The sequence below is a fragment of the Hipposideros armiger genome, unplaced genomic scaffold (assembly GCF_001890085.2).
Source record: "Hipposideros armiger isolate ML-2016 unplaced genomic scaffold, ASM189008v1 scaffold_135, whole genome shotgun sequence".
Lineage (NCBI taxonomy): Eukaryota > Metazoa > Chordata > Mammalia > Chiroptera > Hipposideridae > Hipposideros > Hipposideros armiger.
In genome coordinates, this window is record NW_017731485.1 from 2,582,437 (window position 1) to 2,609,713 (window position 27,277).

Genomic DNA, 27,277 nt, shown 5'->3' on the forward strand with positions numbered 1-27,277 from the left:
AAAAAAAAAAAAAAAAAAGAGGAAGAATAAAGTTCCAGGCCTCTTTATCTCTCCCTTTGTTTAAAAAAAAAAACAAAAAAAAAACTAAAAAATATTATCGACCTCATAGGCTGTCATGAGGATTCACTGAGAGCACCTATCTAGGCCTTAGCACAGTGTCTGCCCACAGTGACGATTCCACGCGTGTCAGCTAGTCTCATTTTCTTCCATTCAACAGTTCTGAAAAGCAGTCAAGAGTGAACTTGAACCTCTGGAGCCATCTGGGGGTGCAGCTTAAAGTACACCCCCCCAAAAAAAAGTGGTCTGTGCAAGGGTGACATTTTTGCAGAGTCTGCTTTATAATGTCCTATCAATTTCTAATTTGATTCCATAGTATGTTTGCCTGAATACAAGTTGGATGCTTCCAGTTTCTCACCACTGAGTCCCCCAGGGGCTGCAGGTCCCTGTCCTGTTCCTCCAACCTGAGAGCATCACAGATAGCTGTGCTGTGAGAGACACGTCTGGAACCCAGCATAGCCCCCTCCCTGAGACAGATGCCCACACATACTTGCCAAACCATCCAGGGCAGAGCCCAGCAGGTACCAGGTGGCACTGTTGCTGCTTTGGGTTCTCTTTTCTGACCATCTCTGGGGACTGGAGAGGACATGGCTGCCTTGGGCAGGAGGCTGAGATTCATCTGCTCACGCCCCACACTCCCAATCCCCATGGCCCCCTGGCAGTGCCCAGGGCAGGCCGCCCATCTCCACGTCTGCGCATTCACCCTCAGCTCCCGCTGGGCAGGAGTCCACTGGTTCGTCCTGGGCCTGCCCCGCTGTCCGTGTCCACTCACCTGGTGGTTGTCCAGGTGGTCATGATCTCGGGGAGCCATGTGATCGAGGTCGCTGAACACAGGCCAATCTGGGCGGGGAGGAAACGGGGATGATGTGCCGGCTCCGCGAAGAGGACAGGTCACAAGACCGGCCCATGGCCCAGAGCTGCCTGCACCTGCCACCAAGCTTTTACATTTTTAAGAAAAGGTGCAAAAAAGGGAGAAGAATGTCGTCAGCAGCTGGGGGTCTACAGTCCGTCCTCCAGAACTTTCTCCGTGTCTGCCACTGGACAGCTTGGGGCCCTGAGCAAGTGGCTTACCCTCTGTGCCTCCTCAGGGTTGTCATAATGCAAATATGTGTGTGCACCGTGTCTGTGAACACGTGTGCCTGGCCCACACTCGGCCCTCATGGGGTACAGTCATGAAGGAAGAAAAGCCATTTGTACATGTGGGGACCAGTGAGGAGCTACAAGTGGGGCGGGGCTCAGATGGCTTCAAAACCAACCACTGGCTCGAGCGCCCACGAGCCAAATGTGGCTTGTCTCCTGTTTTTAATATGTTTCTTTGTTATACTTTTAAATGGTTGAAAAAAAATCAAAAGAAGAATAGTATTTGGGATCGTTGAAAATGAAACTGAAAATTCAACATCCACACATGGAGCTTTACTGGAACACGGCCACACATGCTTGTGTACGTGCTGCTTATGGCAACACTCAGGCTGGAAATGCAGACGCCACTGTTCCCTAACGATACGACTGGTCTTTGTTTGTCAGTGTCTTATTTAGAAGGTCTGCATCGTATATTTATAAGTGAGGTTCGAATAGTTTTCTTTTTCGCTGCTTTGACAAGTTTTGCTAGTTCCATGAAACACACTGGAAATGCTTATGGTTTTCCACAACAGGGGTTGTCTTTACAGCAGTCGGACAGCCTACGTTTTCAACTCGCCCGTAAAACCCTCTGGGGCGTGAACCTTTTGGGAAAGCACATCTGATTTCCTAACATTAAGTGAAGCCCAGTTTAGCTGTGCTCCTGTCCCCTCCAATCACAAGGACCAGGGGCCAAGCCATCACTCACGGAGGTGGTCCAGTTTCTGGCTGTGTGGTGTGGCCGAAGACGGGGAGGAAGGGAGAGAGTCGAAGGTCGTGTCGCTCATGTTCTCGTCTCCAGAGTTCTCCGAAAGGCGGAGGAGCAGGGGTGGCCGGCTCCCAGACAGGGTCCTCACTCGGGGGCTCCCACACTTTTCCTCTGTCCCCCTCAAAATGGTCTTGGCTGATTGCTGGAGAATTAACAGGGACGCTCATGTCACATAGGTGCCCTCGGGGGAATGGAGGGCTCTTGCTGTTGCTGCTTGCTGTTCCCTCGAACCCTGAGGCCCTATGGCTCTTATCCATGCCCGTTTAGGGACTGGCAGAAAATCTAAAAATAAGCAGTGGGGGATTAACTGGCAGGCCTCTCAGAAGGGGCATGTGGAACAGGAACTCGAAGGGCCTGCCAGCCAGCATTCCCCAAAGCGCCGACCACACTCCACTGCCCCAAGCTGGGGAATGTATGTCACTGCATGGCCAGAATCCCAAGCTGGTCTTTGTCGACATTCTCTGACATCTGGTCCATGTACTGGGGATGCGGTGGGGGGTATGTGGAGGGGCCACGTCCTGGACACAGTGAGGTGCCCGGAGAGCCAGGTCAGGTCTAGTCCAGCCATTTGTCGACACAGCACACAAAACACACACACACCACACACCTCTCTTTCTTTCTCTCCACATCTGGTCTCCTCACCCGGGTCAGAAATGGGCCCCAGTCAAGCAGACCCCAGGTACTCTATCAGGGGACATGTGGGGAAGCTCTGTGCACAGATTGGAAGGGATGAGGGGCCCAGATGGGACTGGGGTTCCTCCAGCCCTCGTGCTCTTCAGTTAAGCATGTGGGTCTGGGCCGCCATCACACAGGGAAGCACGGTTTGCTGGGCCTGGCAGCGCGGGCGGTGGGGGGGCCCTGCATGACTCCCACTGGACACCCACCAGCAGCTTGGTGTTCTGATTCACTGCGTCCTGCTCTCTTGGCGAGAGGTCGAAGGGCGTGAGTCCCATGCTCTCGCAAATCTGGTTGCAGGCATGAGAGTGGAAGAACAGCGCCATCCCCCGGACACCTGTGGACAGAGCAGGGGTGTCGGGAGCATGGCTTTGCTTTGTGACAAAGTCGGACAGGGGTCAGATGTTCCAGGCTCCCATCTCCAGTCTTGGTTTGGCCCACATGCCATCTGGGCCTGTTTTTCGTGGGTGTACAAAGAGCTGTGAGATTTGAGGGAGGGGCATGTGGTCTCCATGGAAACAGGTTGGCTTTCCCCGCCTACCTAGGTTGCCATCTCCGAAGTCGGTGCCTTTCTCCGTGTGGATCTGTGGGTCAGTGTAGAGGTCGCCTACACCCTGGATGTCCACCACAATCAGCTGATGGCCGGAGCGCTCAAATGTGAAGTGGCTGAAGGCCTGTGGGGGGACAGGAAGAAAAAAGGGACCGCAAAAGACCAGGCTGTGGGCTGTGGGCACATCGGCCAGCTGCTACTCTGAAAGAGTGGGGCACCCCAGCGCTGCCCATGGTGGCTTGTTTAGAGGAAAAGACAAAGGAAGGAGCCCTGTTTAGTTTGGCAGGGACCTCAGGTCGCTGACAGCGCTAACGTGGCGTGACAGGAGTCCCGTTACAGAATCTCCTTTGGGGTGTTCCACAGGGCTTGAGAGCCCTCTGGGGGTGAGACCCCATCCCCGCAGGGACGCTCCCCTCCAGGGGCCTCACCTGCGGCGTCAGGCGCATGGTGTCATCACGGACGAAGCCTGAGTTGGAGTTGTACTTGATGTACTTGCCCTCGATATAGTGCTCCAGGTGGAAGAGGGGCTTGCCTGGCCTCTCCTTCAGCTCCACCACGCACATCTGCATGATGTCCACCTGGTGGGAGGCGGGGCGCGTCAGGTGGGAAGGGGTCTCAAGGTGGCGGCCTCCTCTGAGGCCGGAGCAGAGGGATTGAGAGGAGCTAGCCAGCCAGGACTCCCGATCTTACCAACTCCCAGAGGCAGAAACGGCTGGCTGTCCCCAGAATCCACTGTCCCCTTTTCCTTTGAGGATGTAAACTTCTGCTATGGCCTGAATGTGCCCCCTCCCAAATTCGTATGTTGAAATCCCAACCCTAAAGGATGATGGGGTTAGGAGGTGGGCCCTTTGGGAGGTGATTAGGTCAGGAAGGTGAAACCCTTATGAATGGGGTTAGTGCCCTCATTAAAGGGACCCTACAGAGCTCTCTCGTCCCTTCCGCCATGAGGACACAGGGAACAGGTGCTGGCTATGAACCAGGAAGTGGGTCCTCATCACAACACGACCACACTGGTGCCTTGCTCTGGGACTTCCCAGCCTCCAAAACTGTGAGCAATAAATTTCTGTTGTTCATAAGTTACCCAGGTATTTTATTATAACAGTCCAAAGAGACTAACACAACCCCCATCCCTGAATTTTAACAAGATGCACAGCCATCCAGTAGGGATGACACTGCTCGGCCTCCCTTGCAGCTAGGTGTGGCCATGTGACTCAGCCCAGCCAATGAAAAGCAAGTAACAGTGATGATGCAATTGCAGCCTGCCCCCCTCTCTCTGGTCCCTTCCTAAGGCTGAAAGGTGGACATCTGCCAGTGAGCCAGAACAGATCATGTGGTCTAGGGCATCCCCTGAGGGTTGGCAGAGCAACAAGACAGAAGGAACCAGGCCTCTGGATGACTTAAGGAAGCAACACACCAGCCCACCAAGCTCCCCATCAACTGTGGGGCTGTTAGATGAGAAAGAAACCATTTCACCTTAGCACACATTTGTGGGTCGGTCTGCTAAACCACAGCCTGTGCCTTACACTAATACTGTGAGTCTGGGCAAGTTATTTCATCTCTCTGTGCCTCAGTTTCCTCACCTGGGGAATGGGGATCTCAGACTTAGCATGAGGATGAAATCTTCTGGTGCACGAAAGACTGTCAGCATTTGTTAATGTCATTATTATCAGCAGACACAATTCCAGAGTGATATATACCAAACTGTAAACAGTGGTTCTCTCGCTGCAGTGGGGGATCACGGGGAACTGAGACATTCCTCGCTGAATTTTGCACCAAGTGTATGTTTAATTTTGTACACAGAAAGAAATGTGTGAGTGCTGTGTTTGGTTTTTAAAGTGGGGTAGGGAAGACCTGAGACTAGAACTCGCGCTGTTACAGAAGGACCCACCTGCAGCACCCTGTCCCCCTCGAGGCCACCAAAACAGGAGCCCGGTCTGGGTTTCCCAAAGAAATTACCACCCAGGGAGTTGCTTGGCTGAGCCCCTGGACAGGCAGACAACAGCTGCAGAGGCCAATGGGGCCCAGAGCGGGGGTCCAAGAGCTGCCCCAAACTCGGCCTTAGTTCCAACAACCAGCCTGAGGGACAGGTGCAGCCAGTTTTCAGAGGGTTCCAGCCCAAGTGCTGGCTCCCTCCCTACAAGGACGCCTGCGGCCGGGTCACCTGCTCACTCAGAGGGCAGTGGCAGGGGTGCAGGCACAAGAGGACAGCCAGCTTTTCCTTAAACACCCACATTCCTCTCCAATTTCAACCACATTATTAGGCGCTGATACAGAGTGAATAAGACAGGGGGAGAGAGGCTACTAAAATATTAACTAAATGAACAAGACTCTTCCAAACTAACTATTCTGAAAAAAACACAACAAAAAACAAACAAAAAAAACAACTACTCTGAAAAAAAAACTAACTACTCCAGGAAAAAAAAAAACCGCAACAGGATGACGTAGCAGAGGGTGACAGTGGTGGAAGGGCTACTTCATTTGGGGTGGTCTGGGTGGACTCACTGAGCAGGTGACGTTATGAGCTGAGACCTGAACTAAGAGGAGCTCGCTGTGCAAGGATGGAGGGGATGAGTGATGCAGGCTGGGGGCACAGCCAGGGCAAAGGCCCTGAGGCAGGAAAGGGCTTAGGGAGGAAGGAAAAGGAGTCCAACTAATTACCGAGGAGGTTACAGACCCTAAGGGTGAAGACTGGCTCTTACGTCCACCCCATGCGCTTGCTCAAGGGCCCTGCAAAGAGCAGGCACTCGATAAATTATGCTGTGTGTCTGGAAGTGCGGTGGTCCCCAGGCACCCAGGAGACAGTGCCCTGTCTCTAGTAGGTGCTCAAACAGTAGGTGAGCTGAGCTGTTGTGTTTAGGCACAGGAGAGGCCTGGAACGCTGGTTCCTCAAATGCCCGCAGGCAGCAAGAAATTCTGCTTGGTCTCCTGTCACTCAGCACCACGGGAGCGCAAGTGAAGGAGCCAACTGGGTAGGAACTGGAAAGCCCATATTTGAGCCCTGGCTCCAACCTTGCCCATTTGGGCAGGTCACTTAACCCCTTTGGGTCCTGGGTTCCCCAGGGGCAGACAAGGTATCCACTCCCTTTCCTCCTCCCGCCTTTTCTTGGGAGCCACAGTCTCAGTTCCCATAGTCTGGGTGGAAGGACCCACATTCCTGGCTCTAACAGTGGGCACATGCCTCAGGCCTGCCCAATCTGCATAGTCTCTCCCCCTGGCCATCATGACTGGCTCAGCGATAGGCAGCTGACCTAATCAGAGCCAATGAAACCCTGTCCTGAGACTTTCATTGGAACTCCTGGGAAAACAGGTATTGTCCCTCCACCACGGTTGCGGAGAAGACAGGAAGTGAGCCTGCAGCTGCTGGTGGCCAACAGGTCACAAGTGGAGAAGCTGCCTGGGGGTGACGGCAACAGAAGAACAGCGAGGCCGGCCGGAAATGGGGGAAGGTTCCCAACAACCCACCCCAGCGCACTCCTGCATCCAGCCTGGGGCCAGCGCTATTTCTCAATCCCTCGAAGCAACAAATTCCCCTTTTGGATTAATCCCATTTGAGTGGGTTTCTGTCATTTGCAAACAAAACTCCTGACTATTAGGCCCCACCTGTGCATGGGATGAAGCCATTCCAACTCACCTTGAACAACCTCAGCGCTCTGTTTGTGGGAATAAAGCACCCTGCAAATATAGCGCTTGGCCCACTGTGCTCGATAAATGGTGGCTGCTATTAGCAACTGTTAAGGGAGGAAAGGGGGCCGGCCGAGTGGCGCGATGGTTAAGAACTCGCTTGGGATGCCAGAGGGTCCCGGTTCGGATCCCACATATGAGGGCCAGTGACACTGCCCTCTACAGCTAAGATGCTGAACAACAGCTCAACCTGGAGCTGGGCTGCCGTGAGTCACTGGCAGGCTGCAGCCCCTGTGGCAGTGGGTTGCCATGGGCTACCGTGTGTGGCCAGCAGCCAGCGTGAGCGGCCAGCAGCCGCAGTGAGCGGCCGTCCAGAAGCCGGCGACTGATCTGCCTCGCCAGGGAAGAGCGCAATGATGCTGCCAACTTGGGCCAGTGAAGCAACGTCCTCCACAACTAGACTGAAGACCAAAATGACAGCAACTTGTCTGTTCCCCTTCCCCTTATTCCCCAGTACTGTTCCCATCCCCCCAATTACCCAATAAAAATCTTTAAAAAAAAAAACAAAAAAACAACAACAACAAAAAAAAAAAAAAGGGAGGAAAGGAACCTGTGACTCGTCTCCTGACCCTGTCCCCAGCTGCCTTGATGGGGGCAGGAGGCAGAGAGGGTGCCACACACCTGTTTGGGGGGCTTGTGCCGATTGTATTCCTCTCCCCAGAGCTTCGCCTCCATCTGTAGACGCACATCCTCAAAGTACACGTCCCTGTCCACCAACTCGATGTAGCGCTTTGCCACGTAGTTGGAGGCCCCCTTCCACTGCTGGGTGTGCAGGAAGTTGGAGAGCTTCTTCCTGGGGGGAGAGGGAGCAGGGGACCCGTCTGGGCACTTGGGTTCACAGGGACCCAGCCCTGCATCCTCAGGACAGGGAGGCCTGGCTGAGCCAGGGACATGATGCGGGAGGTGGGAGGGGTTTCCACACTGCACTGCACCCTTCAGAGAGCTTGCCAGGGGCTGATGGGACATTGGTAAAGGTCTCCTACCCCACACCCCTTGGCCTCTGAGGACCACAGCAGACATCAGTTGGACATTCCCTGTCCTCCCCGAGCCCATCCCCACAGCCAGGCCCATCATGTGGTCCAAGGGAAGCCAGGTGGAGAGGAGCCTAGGCTATGTACAAGCAGCAGAGGCCACCGTCTCGGCCTCTTGGCCAGAAAGGTCGCAATGTCCCCGCTCTCAGGAGCCTGGGGGAGTCTGCGCAGCGCCCCCAAGAGTGAGGTTGTCACTTACGTCCTGAAGCACTCCCTCATTGCTCCACGTCCGAAGGGCTGAAAGACACCAGACAGATGGTTAGCAGTCCCCACGCCCCACCAGGAAGCAACCCAGAGACAGGAGATGTTCCCTTTGGGCATCACCTGCCAAATGGGTACCCTGGACCTCATCTCAACCCCAAACTCCCTGGCCCTCCATCCCCAGTGCCAAAGCCTGAGAGAACGTCCAGCCTGGAGGCTGTGGGGATAAGAGACCACTCCACTCCCCCACCTCTGGGGGGTGAAGACATTATAGGGGCAACAGGGTCGGGGGGAGACGGGGCATGTCAAGGGGTGTGTTTGCTGTGGAAACAACGTAAATATCCACCAACAGTGTCACAGATACATTGCCAGGTTTATTTATTCACTTGGCACAATACAGTGGAGCAATGAGAAAGATCAAATTATAGTTCCAGCAAAAACATGTACGAACCTCTCACACAAAATGTTGAGCAAAAGAAGACATCCTGAAAAGAATACCTTTCTTCTGGTTCCACTGACATGAGATCCAAAAGGGGACAAAACTGAGCTGGGGCGACAGAATTCAGCGTGGTGCTCACCCCGGGGGGTAAAGGAGTCATGATGGGGCGGGGCTGGTTACACGGTGTGTTCCCTTTGTGCTGTTCTGGACGTGCGATCCACTGAAGAAGTTTCACAAAACCACCTTCCCCCTCACTACACAGGAAGCACTCTATTTCCTAGCCCATTCCTTTTTTTCAAACGGCTGGTAGCAAGCCACTGAATTCACATTACAACTCGGTGACAGGTGGGGACAGCCAATTTTTGAAACTGATATATGTGTTTGCAGTCAACTCATTTTCGACAAGAGTGCCAAGAATCTTTTGATATATGATTAATATATGAAATGGGCAGACATGCGCAATCTACGGGGATAAAAGGTAGCTCAGTGGTTGCCCACGGCTGGGGGCAGACGAGGAAACTGGGGACTGACTGCGTATGTACAGTGTTTTTTTTGGAGATGGTAAAATGTTCTGGAATTGATCGTGGTGATGGCTGCACAGCTCCATGACTAAAAACCACTGGATTGCATTCTTTAAGTGGATATGTTGGATGGTGTGTGAATCAATAGCTCAATAAAGCTGTTAAAAAAAACAAAACACATAATGCTATAAAGAATTCTTCAAAGTTAAAAAAAAATAAAGTGGGCATGGAGGAGAGGAAGCATGAACTGAAACGGACTGGAGAAAAAGCCCCCACTCAGCCCTGTGCCCACGGGGCTCGGGGACCCGCTCACCTGAGATGCCATCTTGATCAGAACTTCATCTTCCAGCCACTCCCCGGTGACGGCATTGTACCTGCAGAGACCAGAGCCCACCCCAGGGCACAGCGTCCATCACCTGATCCTCTCACTTGCTGGCTAAAGGCGGAAGACCTTTCTGGGCTCCCGACTGCCCTCGGGACCAAGCCCACCGGCCCAGCTGACCTGGGTTGGCGTGTGGACACTCTCCCTCCTTCCCTCCCTCCCAGACCCCACACACTGGCCTCTTTCCCCTTCCTCAGAAGCAGCGGTGCTGTGTGTCCCCCTAAATGCACCATGTCCCCCCAGCACTCACTGCTGGGCTGTGGGGGCCCCCCCACTGGCCTCAAACCCCCCAAAGGCAGGCCCAGGTCTGTCCTGTTCACCGTGCCGCCTGGTGCGTGTGGACGCTCGAACAATGCACGCTGGACGCATGACCGCCTAAGTAAACGTCCCTATTATAGCCAGGCGTGTCCCAGGATGGGAGGTGGCAGCGGCCTCGACCTTGCCAGGCACCTGTGCGAGGCCCAGGTAACTGGGTGAAGGCAGGGGTGGGGGGAGAGCCCCGCCTCTGGGTCCAGGAGAGGGGCTGCTGGATGCACTGCACAGCTAAGGCAGAGAAGATTCCAGAACATTTCCGTCTCTCCTCTCCCAGAGCCCACATACCCCTAGGGCTGGTCGGAAGCTCCTTGGCTCAGTAAATCTCCAGTGGAAAACCTCCCCCAGGGCTGAGGTGTTCTGAGCTCTACAGGCCTCGCTCCCAGGCCCCGTGAGAACAGGCTCTTCTGAGCCTGAAGCCTCCACGAGGAAGAACACGCAGCAGCCTGGCAGGTCACCTCCCCCAGGCCCAGAGGGAGGGAGGTTTGGCAGAGCTGCAAGCTTGGTGGAAACCAGCCGTGCCAGTTACCACGCTCAATAAATCATAATGATGATTACAATTACTACATGGAGACCAAGGTCCTTCCTCACCTTCACCTGACACTGAAAACTGAGAGGCACCCACAGGGGCATGTATGTGTGTGCACATGCGTGTGCAGTGTGTGTGTGTGTGTGTGTGCGCGCGTGCGTGCGCGCGTGTGTGCGTGCAGTGTGTGCGTGTGTGCACATGTGTGTGCAGTGTGTGTGCAGTGTGTGCACATGTGTGTGCGTGTGTGTGCATGTGCAGTGTGTGTGTGCAGTGTGTGCACATGTGTGTGCAGTGTGTGCGTGCGCGTGCAGTGTGTGCACATGCATGTGCAGTGTGTGCACATGCGTGTGCAGTGTGTGCACATGTGTGTGCAGTGTGTGTGTGTGTGTGTGTGTGTGTGTGTGTGTGTGTGTGTGTGGTGTCTTATTTGTCCTTCACGACCACTAACGTCATCGAGGTCAGAGCAGCTCAGCGTTCTCGGTGTCCACTGTGTGCAAGCGGCTTAACCAGGGCTCTTTAACCCAGCTTTGCAGCAGCCCTGTGAGAATGGCACAACTGCTACGCCCACTTTCCAGATGGGAAAACTGAGGCTCAGAGAGGTGAAGTAGTAGCCTGCCCGAGAGCCAGGATTCAGAGCCAGGCCAGTTTCAACCAGAACCTTGCTCTTAACCAGCCGGGGAACAACCCATGTGAACAGGAAATCTGCCCCAATAAAGGGCCGGCTTGTACCGGAGCACTTTTAAAACCAAGAGCAGGGGAAGCCCGCAATTTAAAAACCTCTGGAGGCTCTGGCCATCAGCATCTGCCCGCCCTCCACTGGCAGCCAGGGCAGGTGAGGGACACACTTTTGTTAGGAAATAAACAGTGTGGCCTGGTCCCTGGTCCCAGATCCCCGCTCAGCTCTGGGGCACACAGACCCAGCCCAGCACGTGGGTCCTGCTTACCCAGGGACTTCCTGTGTGGCCTGGTGTCCTCAGCATGGAGGCCATGTGTCACCAGCCAACCACCACGCTGCCCTTACAAAGCAGGAAGGAACAGAACCCACACCCTCCCCTGGGAGGCCCCCACCATGCTGACGTGGCTGCCAGCACAGACCCCAGAGCCCACCAGGAGTGGGACTTGGTGGTGGGGAGGGGATAAACACCAGGCTCTAGGCCCGCCCGCGGCTCACAGGCTGAGAGCAGGAAGACGCTGCAGAAAGGTGGAGAGGGCCCAACTGTTTGTGCCAGCCTAGCACCTGCTTGCCTTCTTGTGGTAACAGCACCTCAATGTCCCTCCATTCTCAGAATATGTGGACTGGGAGGAGCTGGCCCCCAGCACCTTCTGGCTTGTGGTATGTGCCCTGGACCTGGCCGATCAGAGCAGCACTCCCTGGCACGGCTGGTTCAGACATGGGCAGGTAACCAAAGCCGGGTCAATGACACTCAAATATGGAACTTTGGTGTAAAAAACTTTGAGAAAGAAAAGATCCTTTCCCATTGGGTGGGATGAAATGTAGGGCTCCCAGGGGCCCTCTGTGCCACAGATATGAAAGTGTCAGTGTGAGGTGAAAGCGAAAAGCATGCTTGGAGCTCCTGGAACCAGCCGTGCCTGAAGCCCATATGCATGGACCAGACATTCCCTTCTATCCTTAACCCACTGGGAGTTGGGTTTGTCTCCTGCGTTTGAAACAGTGTTCTGATGAATTCAAAGACTCTGGAATGAGTCAGGTTAGCTTCACTACCTGGGTGACCCTGGGCAAACCTCCCTCTCCCCTGGGGCAATTAAGGGAACTGAGAGTGTCAGCCTGGGTGATTCAGAGCTGGAGGGGTCCACAGAGGTCACAGGTCAGGGAGCGGGCTCCAGGGCCGGTCCATGAGTCCTCTAACATTATGAGCACAATTAGACCTAAGTGTGCAACTTTCTGAGATAGTCCTCATCAGATTCTCAAAGGGGTCTCAAAAGCTTATCATGGCTCCTACCTCAGACTTTACTTAATGGGTAAACACATACAGGGAGCTTAACACAGTGCCTGGCACAGGGAAGGTTCAACAAGTGAGGGCCCTCCCTCATCACCACCGTAACGCCGTCCGTATTATAACATCAGTGATGGTGTTTTGAGGGGGGTTTGTTTGTTTCTCATTCTTTTTCCTGAAAACATTCTTTCCCCACTCTGCTTTTTCAAAGAGGAAACCCAGCCACTTCCAGCTCGGTTTTGCAAATCTTCCCGGGGCCAAGGCATCGAAAAGCCGGTGTGCTGACCTCCATGCTCTTCCCTGTGGTTAACAACTGTGGGGTCATGCGTTGAGACAGAAGCAGCCTGGATCCCTGAGCTGCCCGCCCTGCAGAGCTGTTCAACCCTCCCCCAGCTTCCTCCGAGTGAGAAACATCCCCCCCCCTCCCTTGCACCAAGGCCCTGGGCTGTTAGTCATTGCAGCACAGCTCAGCCTCGCCTAGGAACACGTCCCTTCTGCGACCACGGTGAGGATCAGAGGAGATAATGCACACACGGTGCCTGGAGCATAAACGCTCAAATACTGGCTGTTGTTATTCTATTCCCTGTCTTCGATCCCCAAGGGTATTTAGGGTTCAGGATTGTGGGCAGAAGCGGGACCCACACCCTACGGACTCCCTGAGGCCTGGGGCCACACAGCACCCCCAGACAAGCTGCTGACCTGTGACGCGTGGCACGCTCTGTGGCAATGTCCTCCAGGTGGAACTCAGCCCAGGGGTCAGGCATGTGCTTGGCCTTCTCGATCGCGTGCTTCCAGGTTTCCTGCAGAGGCAAAGGGTCAGACCAGGGGCCCCGCCCCCTCTGGCCCTGCGACCTCCCAGGTGTCTCCCACCTCGGGGAGGCAGACAGCATCGGTGCCAGAGAAATACTCCCACCTACTATCCTTTCAGGAACACAGTCCCCGAGAGACCCAATTTGCTCTCACGTGGGCACACAGCCCTCCTAGGGGCATAAGGGACGCGTCTTAACCACAAAAACAAAGAAGAAACATAAAAACAAAGAAGAAACATACTATGTGTAATAAAACACACACCACTTGTAGTCCACAAGTTGAGAATGAAAATAAGGTATCATCCCCCATCCCCCTTGTTCTGATTGGCAAACAATTTCACGACTGTTAACACCGCGTGCTGGCCAGGATGTGGGGAAGTGGGTGCCCTCACATACCGTCCGTGGGTATTAACCTCTGCTAAGAGGTAATCTGGTAATGGACGAAAACGCAAACACATTCCTTTATTTTCGCCGGGCAGTTCTACATCTAGGAACATGTCCTACAGAAAAGCAAACACAAGTGTGCAAACATATATGTACACAAGGCGTCGCTGTTGGTGAGTGTGCAAAACTAAATTTATAAATATTATATAAATTATATATTATATAATTAAATATTATATAAATTGTATAAATGCGCCCCATTTGACCGCCCTAAGTGAAATTCAGAGGTAACTTAACCCTCTAAATGCAGAATGTATCAAAGTTGTGCAAAAGACAGGTTGCCTTCACATTATCATACCACTAAGCTCTGGGCTCAGATGCCTATGAGACGTGCCAAGATCCTGGGGATGCAGGAAAATTTAATGCCTGTAGTGTCCTCCCGCCACCCCCTCCCCACCGTGGTTGTGATGACCAAAAATATCCTCAGAAACTTTCAAAACCTGCTGAGAACCAGGGCTTTGGGGAAGATGGCCAAGGTCGTATTATGGTTGGGAATGCTGATTCTCAACAGTGTCACGGCACAACCCCAGTTTTGATTTTAAATAAGCTCACTTTATTGCTTTTATAACCCCAAGGTGGAATCCTTTCCTGTCCCCTCCAACCACTCCGACACCCACGCTGAGTAACCCCTTCTAGCTCTTTTCCTGAAGAGCCCGAACCTTCAGCCAGTGGCAACTACGGAATCTGAGACCAAAACTGCCCTCCAGGACAGAGGCCTGAGCCACAGGGAGGGGGCCGGATGGTGGGCTGGCCACTACCAGCTTCCCATGGACTCAGGCACAAAGAGACAGCCCAAGCCCATCCCTGGGATCCTGCTCAGAGGAGACAAGGCATAAGAACTGAGCCTTTCATGGGACAGACAGAAAGACACACGCTCGCATGCTCGCACGCATGGTCCAGGGCCCCTCGCTGGGGACCTGGCAAAGTCCATTTCTACGAAGTCCAAAAATAAAGCCCGTAATTTTTTTCCCTTCCAGTTTGGAAGCTAATTCACGCTTCTATATTTTCACACTTGAAAAATAAAGAAGACCAAGGAAATTCAAACTCGCCACAGGCCGTCCACCGAGAGCCACTACCATCAAGCTCTGCATTAGTTCTTTCCAGGTCCTTTACACCCACTTTTTCTTTTTTTTATAAGACCGGAATGACACCGTCAATAGAATTTACAGCCTTTCAGGAACATGAGTCAACAGGACTTGGTACTGTATTTAGCAACCTTGAATTTTTTTTTCCTGATTCCAAACCCATGGCCTGCTTAGCGTTAAGACACTGCGAGCACGACAGAATTCTGAGTTAGAAAGCGGAAGTCCTTTCTAAAACCCCCATTCCTCTGCAAGCCACAGCCGACAGTTAAGATATTCTGCAGCGTTTCCCCCTGCACTTGCTCACACGCACGGATCTGAGAGCAGTGGGACGGTGCACACAGGACCGTGGACGCCTTTCCACGTCCCACGTGCAGACAGGCTGGGTGGGCCTCACTGCCCTCCGTGGTTGTCACATTTACAGTGGTATAAATATTCGCAGGGATGTTTCTCTAACCTCAGTGTGTTGATGTTTGGATCCTCGCCAACATTTCCTAGTACAAACAGGGCTGAAGTGAACATCCTCGTGTGTGAGCCAAACTTTGGGTCCTTGGGCACGATCTCAGCCGGACATGCTTCTTGGAAGTGTTAATTGCTGGATCACAGCTAACATGTACACATTTGCAGGTTTCCTCCCAAAAGGTCCTCCGAAGTTACACTCCAAGAGGCAGAGAACAAATGACTAAGCTTTTTTTTTTTTTTTTTAACACAAACATGACATCATGAATTCACAAGTTAGCTGGCATAACAGTCCCCTGTATGGGTTTATCATTATTATATGTGCTGCCGAAGTGAGCACTGGGTTTATCATTACTGACTTAACCATTCCCGGGCGCTGCTTCACTGGTAGACTTTGAACTTCCCTGTTCTAAACCCTACAGCCGACATGTTTACAACTGAGGGAGTTTCTGAATTTCTGTCCTTTGAAAAAGTGCCAGGGTCCTCTGTTGTACGTTAGCGGCTGTGAATGGCGGGAAGGCAGTCTGTGTTCTGAGCGTGCCCTGTTCTCTGCCTGGGACACACAGCTTTCTAGCTGCACCCCTCTCAACTGGTGACTCAAACGTGCCCTAAGCCATCAAAGACAGGGGCCTCCACATTCAATAATGAGAAGTCACCTCCTGGCTGGAGGCTGTGGCATGAAACAAAGGAAGAAACAGTCAAGAAAAAGAGTATTTTAGAATTAGAGGGTGCGTTATTTCACAGGAACAAAATGACCTTTCTTTTCCAAACCCAGAAAACACACGTGCCATGCCTTCTTGTCAACAAATGGGTTTAATGCTACTGTTTTTTGTTTGTTTGTTTGTTTTTTAAGCACAGTATAGAAAGATCTGATTCCTGTGACGGGTCCCCATCCACTGCCGATGAGCTATGGGAACGTCCATTTCCTTGTCTACAAAGGACAACGAAGGATGTTTGGACTTCTGGTGGTCAACTCTTTTTCCTGCTCTCCAACCTGGGGCAGGGATGTTCCCACCTGAAACAGTGGCTCAGTGAGGTCATAGGGCTCTCACTGCCGGCACACATCCCCTGCCCGAGCTGAAAGTCGCCGGTGTGTTACGTCAGCCATCAATCAGGTTAGGAAGCACAGGTGTTTATGGAAGCCTGGGAAGCGAGACCTCTCCGACACTGTGAGGGCCGTGGCACAGGGACTGCCACCTCTGGTTATCACCCTTCTTCACGGACTTGTGACCCAGCTATTCCGATCACCCACCCCGGTGTGCCTAGGTGTGCTGGCCCAAAGATGGTTCAGGTCAGTGCTCCTAATGCTACATAACGGCTGAGCACTGCAAACAGTCTCCCGTCCACAGGGGATGACCTCATACACTTGTAACAGTCACGCGCTGCACAACGACACTTTGGTCACTGATGAACCGCAGAGACGACGGTGGTCCCGTAAGATCATAATGGAGCCGACAGATTCCTATCGCCTAGCGACGTTGAGGCAGTTATGTCGTGGTGCTTGGTAGTGATCATAAATGTTTCTGTAGTTATTATACTACACTTTTTATCGTCATTTTAGAGTGCACTTTTCCTACTTAGAAAAAAAGGACATCTCGTATCTACCATGTCTCTTGATGGCATCATTTTCTCTTGTGCTTCATTTAATCTTGCGTAGTTTTTATAAGTTTAGCACAGCCTAAGTGTCCAGTGTTTATAAAGCCTACAGTCGTGGACAGTCATATCCGGGGCCGTCCCGTCCACTCACCCCTCACTCACCCAGAGCAACTTCCGGTCCTGCCAGCTCCATTCATGGTGGGTGCTCCCCACAGGTGTGCCATTTTTTATCTTCTACACCGTATTCTTGCTGTCCCTTTTCTATGTTTAGATATGTTTAGATGCACAAATACTTACTATTACGTTACGACCGTCTGTAGTATTCAGTCCGTGACACGCTGTGCAGGCTTGGAGCCCAGCCTGGGTGTGTGGGAGGCTGTGCCATCCATCCGGGTTTGTGGAAGTGCCTTTGTGATGTTCGCACAGTGATGAAATTGCCTGACGGCACGTTACTCAGAACGTATCCCTGTTGTTGGGTGGCACATGACTGCACCTGCACGCAGCCGTTAGAAAGATCAAGATGCTGACACGGGCAATCTCGAAGGCTTATTGTTTAGGAGAAAAGCAAGTTGCTCCGTGATGCAAACAGTATGACCCCACTGACTGGCGGAGAAAACCCACGAATCGTGACTACAGATGTCTAAGGATGCATGTGTCTATAGATACATACATAAACGTGTATTTACATATAAATGCATTTCAAAGGGTCTGAAAAGTGATTTACACCAAACGGATACAAGGGTTCTCTCTGGGAATAGGACAGGAGGAGAGGGTACAAGCTTTATCTGCATTGTTTACTTTATTATTTTTTTTTTTTTTAGTGAGAATGTCTTCAGGTACTGCAGGTGTCAATCAAAGTTAAATAAAGAACTCTTACGGCCCTGTCAGCTCTAACATTCTCTAGTTCTAAAGGTCCTAGAACTCAGCTGTTGAGGGGGCTTAACCTTACACAGAATGGGGGGCCTCGTGGGTTTCATAAAACAAACGAAGAAACAAACAAAAAAACCCCACAACAGAACTGTGCCTAGAGAACAGAAAGGCTCTGGTTGGAGACTACAAATTAAAAGTAAATAAATAAAAATGTAATAATAGTAATAAAAATAAATTTCCTGGAACACGCCAGGAGTTAGGTTGGATGTGTGAGCCATGTGTTTGCAACTTCTTTGGCACATAAGATATTATGGCTGTTGCTGCCATATGGTTTTTCTATCACGATTCTGATTACCACCATCCCAGCAACCAAGGCCTCTGGGTCTTACACGAGAAAGCACCCAGGGGCTCCCCAAGGCCTCCTTTTCGAAACATCAACTGTCACATTCACCAGTTGGATGTTATAAAGTGTGTTGTTTGTTCCCCATCACCACTTCTGCAGACTTTAAGAGCTATGGCTCCATGTCAGCCCAACTCACCCGTCCTGGCCCGCAGCCAACCACACCCCAGGGCACATAAAGGAAGCAGGAAGAAGTGGAAACGCCCAGTCGCGCCCTGGGATGGAAAGAGGCCCACACTGCTGTGTGGCTGCCCCACTCTGGGTCACAGGCACTGAGAGGTTTCATGCGATTTCCCTGGAACCGAGCACTGAAAACAGCAGTGACGAAGCCCACAAGAGAAAAAGCTTAAGCCAACTGTGGGATGGCCACGCAATGGGCCGCCACGGATGGATCCTAAAACAAAAATGGCGGACTAGATCCATGTTTACTGATATGGAAAATTACGTACCATCTCTCATTTGCTGAGGGAGGAGCCGACAGCTGAGGAGCATGTGCCTACGACTGCCATGAAAAGTCCCTATCTGTTCATCTGTGTCTGTATTTACACTGAAGCCCAGAAGAGTCTGAAATACACACTAAGACCTTAATAGCAATTATAGCTGCACCTTCATCATTTTCTGCGAGGAACACAGATTACTTCTGTAATCAATAAAACGAATAATTATAAAAGAAACAAAGCTGAAAACCCTCAAGAGGTCTCTCTTTGTTGAAAACAGGAGCCGCAGCCGATGTCCCCTGACCAGTGGGATTCGGAGCCGTGGCTGCAGAGGGCACGATGGGAAGGGTGGGGGTAACAACCGGCAAAGCGACAGCACCCCCAGGATGACGTGACGCCCACCTTGCCTCCCGGAAGCCAGTCTCCAGGCAGAATCCTGGTGACCTCGTTAAGGGCAGGCAGGCAGGTAGCACAGTTTGCGAGTCCACGGATGGGGCACCTGAGGCTCAGAGGGAAAGGAGGTGACTCACCTACAGACCTGCAGGACCAGGAAACAGCGGGCCCAGGACTCAAACTCAAGCTGGTCAAGCCACAGAGATAGGGGCCAAACACAGACTTGGACCATATCACCCAGCAATTCCACTCCTAAGTGTCTACCCAAAAGAAACAAAAACATACCCACACAAAGATCTGTGCGGCACCATTCACAACAGCCGAAAGGGAGAAACAGCTGACGAACGCACAGACAGAGCGTGGTATATGCATATAACAGAGTGATATTCGGCAACAGAAAGGAATGACAGGCTGTCACATGTCACAACATGGATGCGCCTTGAAAATGCGATGCTCAGTGAAAGAAGCCAGACACAAAGGCCGCGTGTTATGTAATCCTGTTTATATGAAATGTCCAGGAAAGGCTAATCCACCGTGACAGACTCGGCCCTTCCCAATACACTCCCAGTACCTGCCAGGAGGAGCCACCCTGGAGGAACGCCAGGTTGCCATGTCAACAGTAAACAAAAAAAACACATTAGGGAGGTCGAGTGCCAGGGAGAGTGAGGTTTGGAAAACTGAGCTGCCGTCTCCCTCTGGAGTCGCCACTGGCCAAGGGACCTCCCTGAGCTGGCTTCGGATGACCTAGGACGGTGGACGGCCAAGAGCTCCACCTCGTCCATACACGGGCGTCCCACCAAGTTTGGGGACTGGGAGATGCAACCCTGACCGCCTTGCAGTCAGGGGCTGACTCACGAACAGAGAATGACATTAGAGGGTGACAGACGCAGGGAAAGCTCGGCCACCAGCCCCAGGGAAAGCCAAGAAGAAGAAGGCCAGCCGGATTCTGTGTCTTCAGCCCGGGTCCCCTGGGAGCCACCACCGTGACATCTGCCGAAAGGGGTTTCAGGCAGGCATGAAAGGGGAAGCCTATCCCAGGAGCGGGGTGACCCAACCAAGCCTAGCAGGTCCCTGGGGACGCAAGGCTCCCATCCTCAGGGAGGACTCTGAACTCGGCCTTCTTGATTTACTTGTTTGGGGGAAGGGGAAGTTACCTGGCTATTTTGCTTCATTTTTATCTTCTAAAAACATCTTTTTCTGCACACAAGTAGTACAGACACGTAGTTTTAAAAGTTCCAAATGTGTAAAACTACATATAATGCAGATCATCAAAGTCCCCCTTCCCGAACCCTCTCCCCCTAGAGGAAATCACAGTTAACTGCCGGATGCCCATTTTTCCACCATTTCTTCCCACATAAATACTAATATACGTATATATGTTCTTGATAAAAATGGGATCGTATGATATTTCAACTTGCTTTCTTACTTAACAGCATATAAAAACAAAACAGCACATGAAAATTAGCATAGATGGTCTTTATGGACCAGCACTGTGCAAGGGTTTTCATGGATTTCCACCCCCCCACACACACATAAAATATTTATATATCTTGGCAAGGGTTTCAAGTCAACATGGAAACATCATCTCTATTTTAATGCAAATACCACATTCTGTTTGTTAGGACCTGGTCAATACTTTAAATAGGCCCTTCTTGATGGACATTTGAGCTGCTTCCATTTTTTCTTCATTAAAAACAATACTACAAAGCACATCTTTGAATATGTAAATCTGAGCTCTTGTACAAACATTTCTCTACCGGTTCCCCACGGACAGCCAGCGGGTGTGTGTTTCAGGAGGCGCCCGGAGGGCAGGAAAGTGGGGCAAGCTGCAACCTGACCCCTCAGGGCCTCCAGCCTCAGAGGGGACCCACAGGGCTATTTCTGGAGCTGCCTGCCCAAGAGAAGCTGGAGCTAGAATGCTGACCCGGAGAGGAAAAGTTCTCCAACTGTCCAAGAACTGGAATGATTAATTTTCTAAAAACAGATTAATTCCGAAGTTAGAAAAGAATGATTTTGAGTTTCCAAAGCCGACGTGGGAGCAGGCCTTCTTCTGCCTGCTGGGCGCTGCACCTCCTGTCTGGGAGCGTTAAATGAAATAAGGACCACAGTACTGCAGTCACAATGTTTTCGCCGCCTGGGATTACACAGAAGTTCCCCCTTCTCCCCCTTCTCCCTCACACCAGCTTTGCCGCAGTGTGAACACGGGTGCCTAACAAAGCTGAGTGCCCCTTGCCTCAATCCAGAAGGAAGATGGATGACCATCCCTAAGCAGTGGCTTTTTTTACCGCATCCGACAGGAAGAACCACATGTCACACCTTGTCCCTGGGGCCACATACACACACATCAGGGGCGAAATAAAAATATTTAACAATGGCTACGTCACGAGAGGCTCAACTGGCCACCACGTTTGTGAGCGGGAACATGTGTCTACACACCTTCCACAAAGTAAGATATTTACAATTTGCAGGGCCCTCCAACAGTTTCTAGGCTCTTCCAGTTCTTAAAAAAGTTGGTCAAGGTTTTCACAACCCTGGAGTGGGCTGGTCCTGAGCGACTGTTGAAAAACACCACCCGAGAAAGTCATGAACTTGGTCTAAGCCAGCAAAATCCTCCCAGCTTAGCAGGTAAGTCCTCAGACCCGGAATTCAGAGCGCTGCCTGGGGTTTGGAAACAGAGGGAAGACCCCCACCAAAGACCCCGACTCCCCATCCCTGGTGGCAAGTGCCCGGGGCTGGAGCCAACGGAGCAGACGGTCCACTCACCTTAAAACTGAAGGAGCCTGCTGGGGACCCACTGCAGTCATACTGCTCACTTTTCGTTAGGTTGCCATAGTAGTTATTAACCTTGGAATTGACATTCTGGTGTGACCTGGTGTCATCGGTGATGGGGCAGATGAAGTAACCTTCCTCGTCCTCGCTGTCCGCTTCGGAGTCCCCGTCATGGCCAGCCCGGGGGGTCTGGCCGCCATCAACACCTTCCAGGCAGAAGATGAGGTCTTCGTCTGCCATGCTTCCGGGGTGCCCGTTTTACCCAAGGGGTGGGTGGCACAGCCAGAGTTACTGGGCAAATGCAGTGGGGATGGCCCTGCAAAACGGAAGCAACAAAATGGGTGCTGGGGCCTGGATGGGGGGCGAGGGGGAGCACTTCACCCTGAATGCCATTGGTGACAATAAGAGCTGGCACCCTCAGAGTGAAAACGGCAGCTCTCTTTTGGGGAGGCACTAGGCAGGAACATTCTCAATGTACAAACCCGTCAACCTAGGAATTCCACTTCTAAGAACTCAGTGCTTAAAACGAGGCCGGGAAAAAAAAATGCTCCTTAATTAAGCAACTGAAATGGTCTTTTTAGGACGTGAATTCAATCAAGTAATATCCTCCCTCCCTCGGCTTCTCTTCACGTTCATAATAAAATCCAAACGCCTTTTAAGGCGACAAGGCCTGGGTTAGTGTGGCCTCTGGCCACCTCTCTCCCGGCCTTGGAGGTTCGCCAGGCACACTGGCGTTCTCTCCGCTCCGTGAACACCTTGGGAGCCACGCTCACCTCAGACCCCCGTGCTTGCAGTTCCCTAGGCCGGGAACAACCTCCGTGATCTGCCAACATTGGGGCCCCAGCTCAAAAGTCACCTCTTTAGAGAAGTCTTCTCTGACTCCTCAATTCAAAGAACCCCCCATTCCTCAAAAAATTAAAACCAGAACTACAATATAACCCAGCAATCTCACTTCTGGGTATTTATCTGAAGAAATGCAAAACACTAATTTGAGAAGGTATCTGCACCCCCATGTTCAATGCAGAATGATTTACAACAGCCAAGATATGGAAGCAACCTAAGTGTCCTTCAACAGATAACTGGATAAAGAAGAGGTGGTCCATATATACAGTGGAATATTACTCAGCCATAAAAAAGGAGGAAATCTTGCCATTTGTGACAACATGGATGGACCTAGAGGATATTATGCTGAGTGAAATAAGTCAGACAGAGAAGGACAAATACCATATGATCTCAACTATATGTGGAATCTAAAAAACAAAATAAATGAACAAACAAAACTGAAACAAACTCACAGATACAGAGAACAAACTGATGGTTATCAGGAGGACGGTTGAGAGTGAATAAGAGGAAGGAATTAAGATGTACAAATTGGTGGTTACAAAATAGTGTTGGGGATGTAAAGTACAGCATAGGGAATAGAGTCAATAATATTGTAATGACTATGTATTGTGCCAGGTGGGTACCGGACTTATCAGGGGGATCACTTCGTAAGTTATATAAATGTCTAACCACCATGCACTACACCTGAAACTAATGTCAACTGTGAACGAAAAAAAATTTTTAATTAAAAATAAAACCAAAGATCTCCTCTGAAACGTATACTCAGTCACTCCCTAACCCATCAGCCTGTTTGGTTTTCTCTGTAGAGAAAATCAAATTGCTGAAATTGCCTCGTTTACTTTTTTACTGTCTGTACCCCCCAGTGTCTCCATGAGTGCCTGGGACAGAGCGGGCGCTCACTTCATGTCCCAGAATGAATGAGTGGCCCGAGAGTGTTCTCGGCAGCACAACCCGGAACGGCCCGCAGTGCCCAGCACTGGAGGCCTGTTACACAAATTACAGTTTCTCTACACCCTAAAGGCTGCGTGACTGTCACAGACACACACACACAGACATGCAAACATACGAGGTCTGACAATTAAGTTCGTGAACTTGTTGCAACGATGTTGCTAACCTTCTTTGATATTAAAGGGATTATTCATTATGAATTTGTACCAACTGGACAAACAGTGAACTAAGTTGACTATTTGGAAGTGCTGAAAAGGCAGCGTGAAAAAGCTAGATGACCTGAACTTTTCGCCAACAATTCATGGCTCTTGCATCACGACAATGCACCAGCTCACACGGCACTGCCTGTGAGGGAGTTTTTAGCCAGGAAAATCACTGTATTGGAACACCCTCCCTACTCACCTGATCTGGCCCCCAATGACTTCTTTCTTTACCTGAAGATAAAGGAAATATTGAAAGGAAGACATTTTGATGACATTCAGGACATCAAGGGTAATACGACAACAGCTCTGATGGCCATTCCAGAAAAAGAGTTCCAACACTGATTTGAAGGGTGGACTACGTGCTGGCATCAGTGCATAGCTTCCCAAGGGGAGGACTTTGAAGGTGACCGCAGTGATATTCAGCAATGAGGTATGTAGCACTTTGTCTAGGACAAGTTTGTGAACTTAACTGTCCGACCTTGTAGTCAAGGAAGAGTTCAGCAAGGTTGTAGGATACAGAGATCACTAGCAATGGACAATCCAAAAATGAAATTAAGAAAACAATTCCACCTGTAAGAGCATCAAAAAGAATAAAATACTTGGGAATTGATTTAACGAAAGCAATGCATGACTTGTACACAGAAAAACATGTTGAAAGAAATAAAAGACCTAAATAAATGGAAAGACATCCTGTGTTCACAGCCCAGAAGATTTACTGTTGTGAAGATGACAATGCTCCCAAATCAATCTACTGATTTCAACCCAATCACTATCAAAATCCCAGATGGCTGCTTTGAAGAAATTAACAAGCTGGTGCTAAGGTTCATAGGGACATTCAAGGGACCTAGAATAACCAAAACAATCTTGAAAAAGAAAAACAAAGTTGGAGGAGTCATACTTCCTGAATTCAAAACTGACCACAAAGCTACAGTAATCAAGACAGCTGGTACTGGCACAAGGACAGACATAGAAATCAGTGGAACAGAAGCCTCAATTTACAGCCAACTGTTGTTGTTGCGGTTTTTTTTTTTAATTGGGTAACAGTGTGTTTTTTCCAGGACCCACCAGCTCCAAATCAAGTTGTCCTTGAATCTTAGTTGTGGAGGGCATAGCTCAGCTCCAATTCCAGTCGCCGTTTCCAATCTAGTTGCAGGGAGCGCAGCTCAACCATTCCATGTGGGAATCGAACTGGCAACCTTGTTGTTAAGAGCCTGCAGTCTAACCTACTGAGCTACCCGGCCGCCCCATGGCCAACTGGTTTTTGACAAGAGTGCCAAGTCAGTATAATGGGGAAAGCACAGGCTACAAAAGAATAGATAAACTGGACATCACCAAAATTAAAAACTTTTGTGGTTTAAAGGACAGCCTCAAGAGAGTGAAGAGACAACTCTCAGAGTGGGAGGACATTTTTGCAAATCATATGCCTGATAAGGGATTACATAAAGAACTCATATAACTTAACAATTAAAAGACAAACTACTCAAATCAAAATGGGCAAAGGATTTGAACAGACATTTCTCTAAAGAAGATAATACACATGGCCAGCAATTCCGCTCGTCGGTATATACCCAAGAGAAATGAAAACATGTCCACACAGTGTGTACGCATATGTTCACAGCAGCATTATTTTTAATAGCCCAAACGGGAAACAACCCAAGTGTCCATCAGCAGATGGCTAGATAACATAGTGTGGCAGCTCCATACAACAGAAGAGTATTCCGCCACAAAAACGAATGGAGTCCTAATACACAACAAACACATCATATCATGCTCAATGAATGAAGACGGTTGCAAAGGCTACATACTGGAGATTCCATTTCCATGAAATGTCTAGAAAAGGCAAATCTATAGAGACAGAAAACACACGAGTGGTTGTCTAGGGCTCGGGGAGGGGAGAGTCGGAGAGAAATGAGGATGGCCAATGGGTTTCTTTGGAACTGGTGGAAATGTTCTCAGACTGACTCTGTGTTGGTTGCATGAGTCTATGAATATACTAAAAAGCAATGAACTGTACACTTTAAATAGATGGATAGTAAGATTTGTGAATTATATTTCAATAAAGCCAAAGTTGAAAAAAAAGATGGGCAAAGAAAACCTGTTAGAACTAGAAAGCAAGTTGCAGAAGACCAGGTATGTTACAGTGATCCTCTGGGTGTTGAAAGAATCAGAGCGTTCATAGGTGCATTAAACCTTCCTGGAGGACCCACGGGAACCCTACCGGCACTGGGATAGGCAGTGGGGGCTGGGAACTGCAGGTGGGGGTACTCTGTAAAATTCTGTACACTTCTAGGCCACTTTAACTTTTTACAAGGCTGGACTGCCTTCAATATAAGTAAAATATATATATATTTTAAAATTTTAGATCAAGGCAGTAATTCCAACTATTCACAACAGCTTTTCCATCGGCAGGCAGCCTTCTAGTCTGAGGTCTGGCACTTCCTTGCCGGTTATCCCAACAGGAAACACATTTCTATCCTAACCCCCATACGCACCTATAAAATGTAAACGGAAGTTTCAGGAAACTGTACTTTGCCTTACTTTGTACAATGCACTCTGCTATTTTCTATTCTACTTATTTCTTTTCGTTTGTTGTTCTTTCTTTTCATTCCTTTTCCTCCATGATTTCTGGACTCGGTCTGAGCATCGCTGCTCTGGGCGTCACCTGCCGAGTTTCTTTCTTACGCTCAGGGCAAAACACTGTCACCGTCCAATGCCAGCACCAGCTGACCCTGCTTGTCACCAAAATCTTCCCTGGAGCCCTGTGCCGACTTCTCCCCTCGCTCCCCCGCCCCAGCGCCTACTCTGCCCTGGTCAGCCTTTGGCCAGAATCCCTGCTGACCAAGATGGCGTGGAGCCTGGGGCTGCCAGCAGGCCCCGCCCGGTCACTGGCCTCTGGGGCCAGGATGGTGCCAGGGGAGGGGCCAGAGCCACAGCTGCAGACCTCCAGGCAGCGTGGCTCAGTGGGTAAGACCCTGGACTGCTGGTGACCTTGACCCAATTAACTCATCTCACCAACTCCCCCATTTGGGAGGGAGGCTGGAGGGGGCAGCAGCCTGACGCGTTCCACGGCTCCTTCACGGGTGAATTATCACCAGAATCCCGGATCCTGGCCACATCCACCACACACCTGACGTTCTCCTCGGCCTGGGCAACAAAAGGAGCTGCAGACAGTAGCTGTGACCCTGCCTGGCACAGTGCCCTGTACTCGGGGGGCACCTGATATGCATTCCGGAACTGAGCGTACGGGATCTGTTTCATGGCTTTTCAGTTGTCATAAATTTGCTCTTAAGGCAGGTGTGGCGGCACCTGCTAGCTCTCCCCCAGCAGCTCCTCTCTCCTTCTCAATAACAGACCCACTGGTTTGGGGCTAATCACATGGCCACTCAGAAGAAGATCTGCATTTCCCAGACTCCTCTGCAGTTAGGTGTGACCACGTGACCAAGGTCTGGCCAAGGGGATATACGCAAAAGGGCTGTTTTCAACTTTAGGGAAGGGTGTTTTTAAGGAGGGAGTGTGCCGTCGGCTCTCCCTCCTTCCTGCTGGCTGGAACGGCAGTGTGATGGCTGGCGCTCAAGCAGCTGTGTCGAACCACAAGGAAGAAGCCACATGCCAAGGATGGCAGCTCCATGAGACAGAGGGAGCCCAGGGCAGCATGATCGTCGTCCTGGACTGACACTCTGTAGACTGTGCCATCTAACATTATATAATCTACTGTCGTTTTCTTGATTCCTTACCACGTGCTGATTCTATCTAGTCCAGTAGCCCCGTCTCTGCCACATCATAAAAAGTCACATCACATCCCTTGG

The 27,277-nt window shown here is 50.8% G+C and overlaps 1 protein-coding gene across 6 annotated transcripts in view; it reads right to left on the minus strand.

Annotated features, from left to right (window-relative positions):
• The window catches only part of EEF2K (eukaryotic elongation factor 2 kinase), a 50,354-nt gene that overhangs the window by 14,258 nt on the left and 8,819 nt on the right, over window positions 1-27,277 (minus strand). For 4 of the 6 annotated variants that reach the window (XM_019649883.1, XM_019649881.1, XM_019649882.1 and 1 more), the window contains exons 2-11: window positions 21,472-21,793; window positions 12,918-13,018; window positions 9,354-9,414; window positions 8,079-8,116; window positions 7,470-7,641; window positions 3,596-3,745; window positions 3,159-3,291; window positions 2,827-2,954; window positions 1,883-2,084; window positions 830-897 (exon numbers count right to left, since the gene is read on the minus strand). In XM_019649883.1, the coding sequence (XP_019505428.1) occupies window positions 830-897; window positions 1,883-2,084; window positions 2,827-2,954; window positions 3,159-3,291; window positions 3,596-3,745; window positions 7,470-7,641; window positions 8,079-8,116; window positions 9,354-9,414; window positions 12,918-13,018; window positions 21,472-21,717 (1,299 nt within the window). In that variant the 5' untranslated portion in view covers window positions 21,718-21,793. Of the gene's footprint in view, window positions 1-829; window positions 898-1,882; window positions 2,085-2,826; window positions 2,955-3,158; window positions 3,292-3,595; window positions 3,746-7,469; window positions 7,642-8,078; window positions 8,117-9,353; window positions 9,415-12,917; window positions 13,019-13,423; window positions 13,528-15,010; window positions 17,442-21,471; window positions 21,794-27,277 lie in introns of those variants that run through there. The other 2 variants (XM_019649885.1, XM_019649884.1) reach the window with 2 other exon arrangements.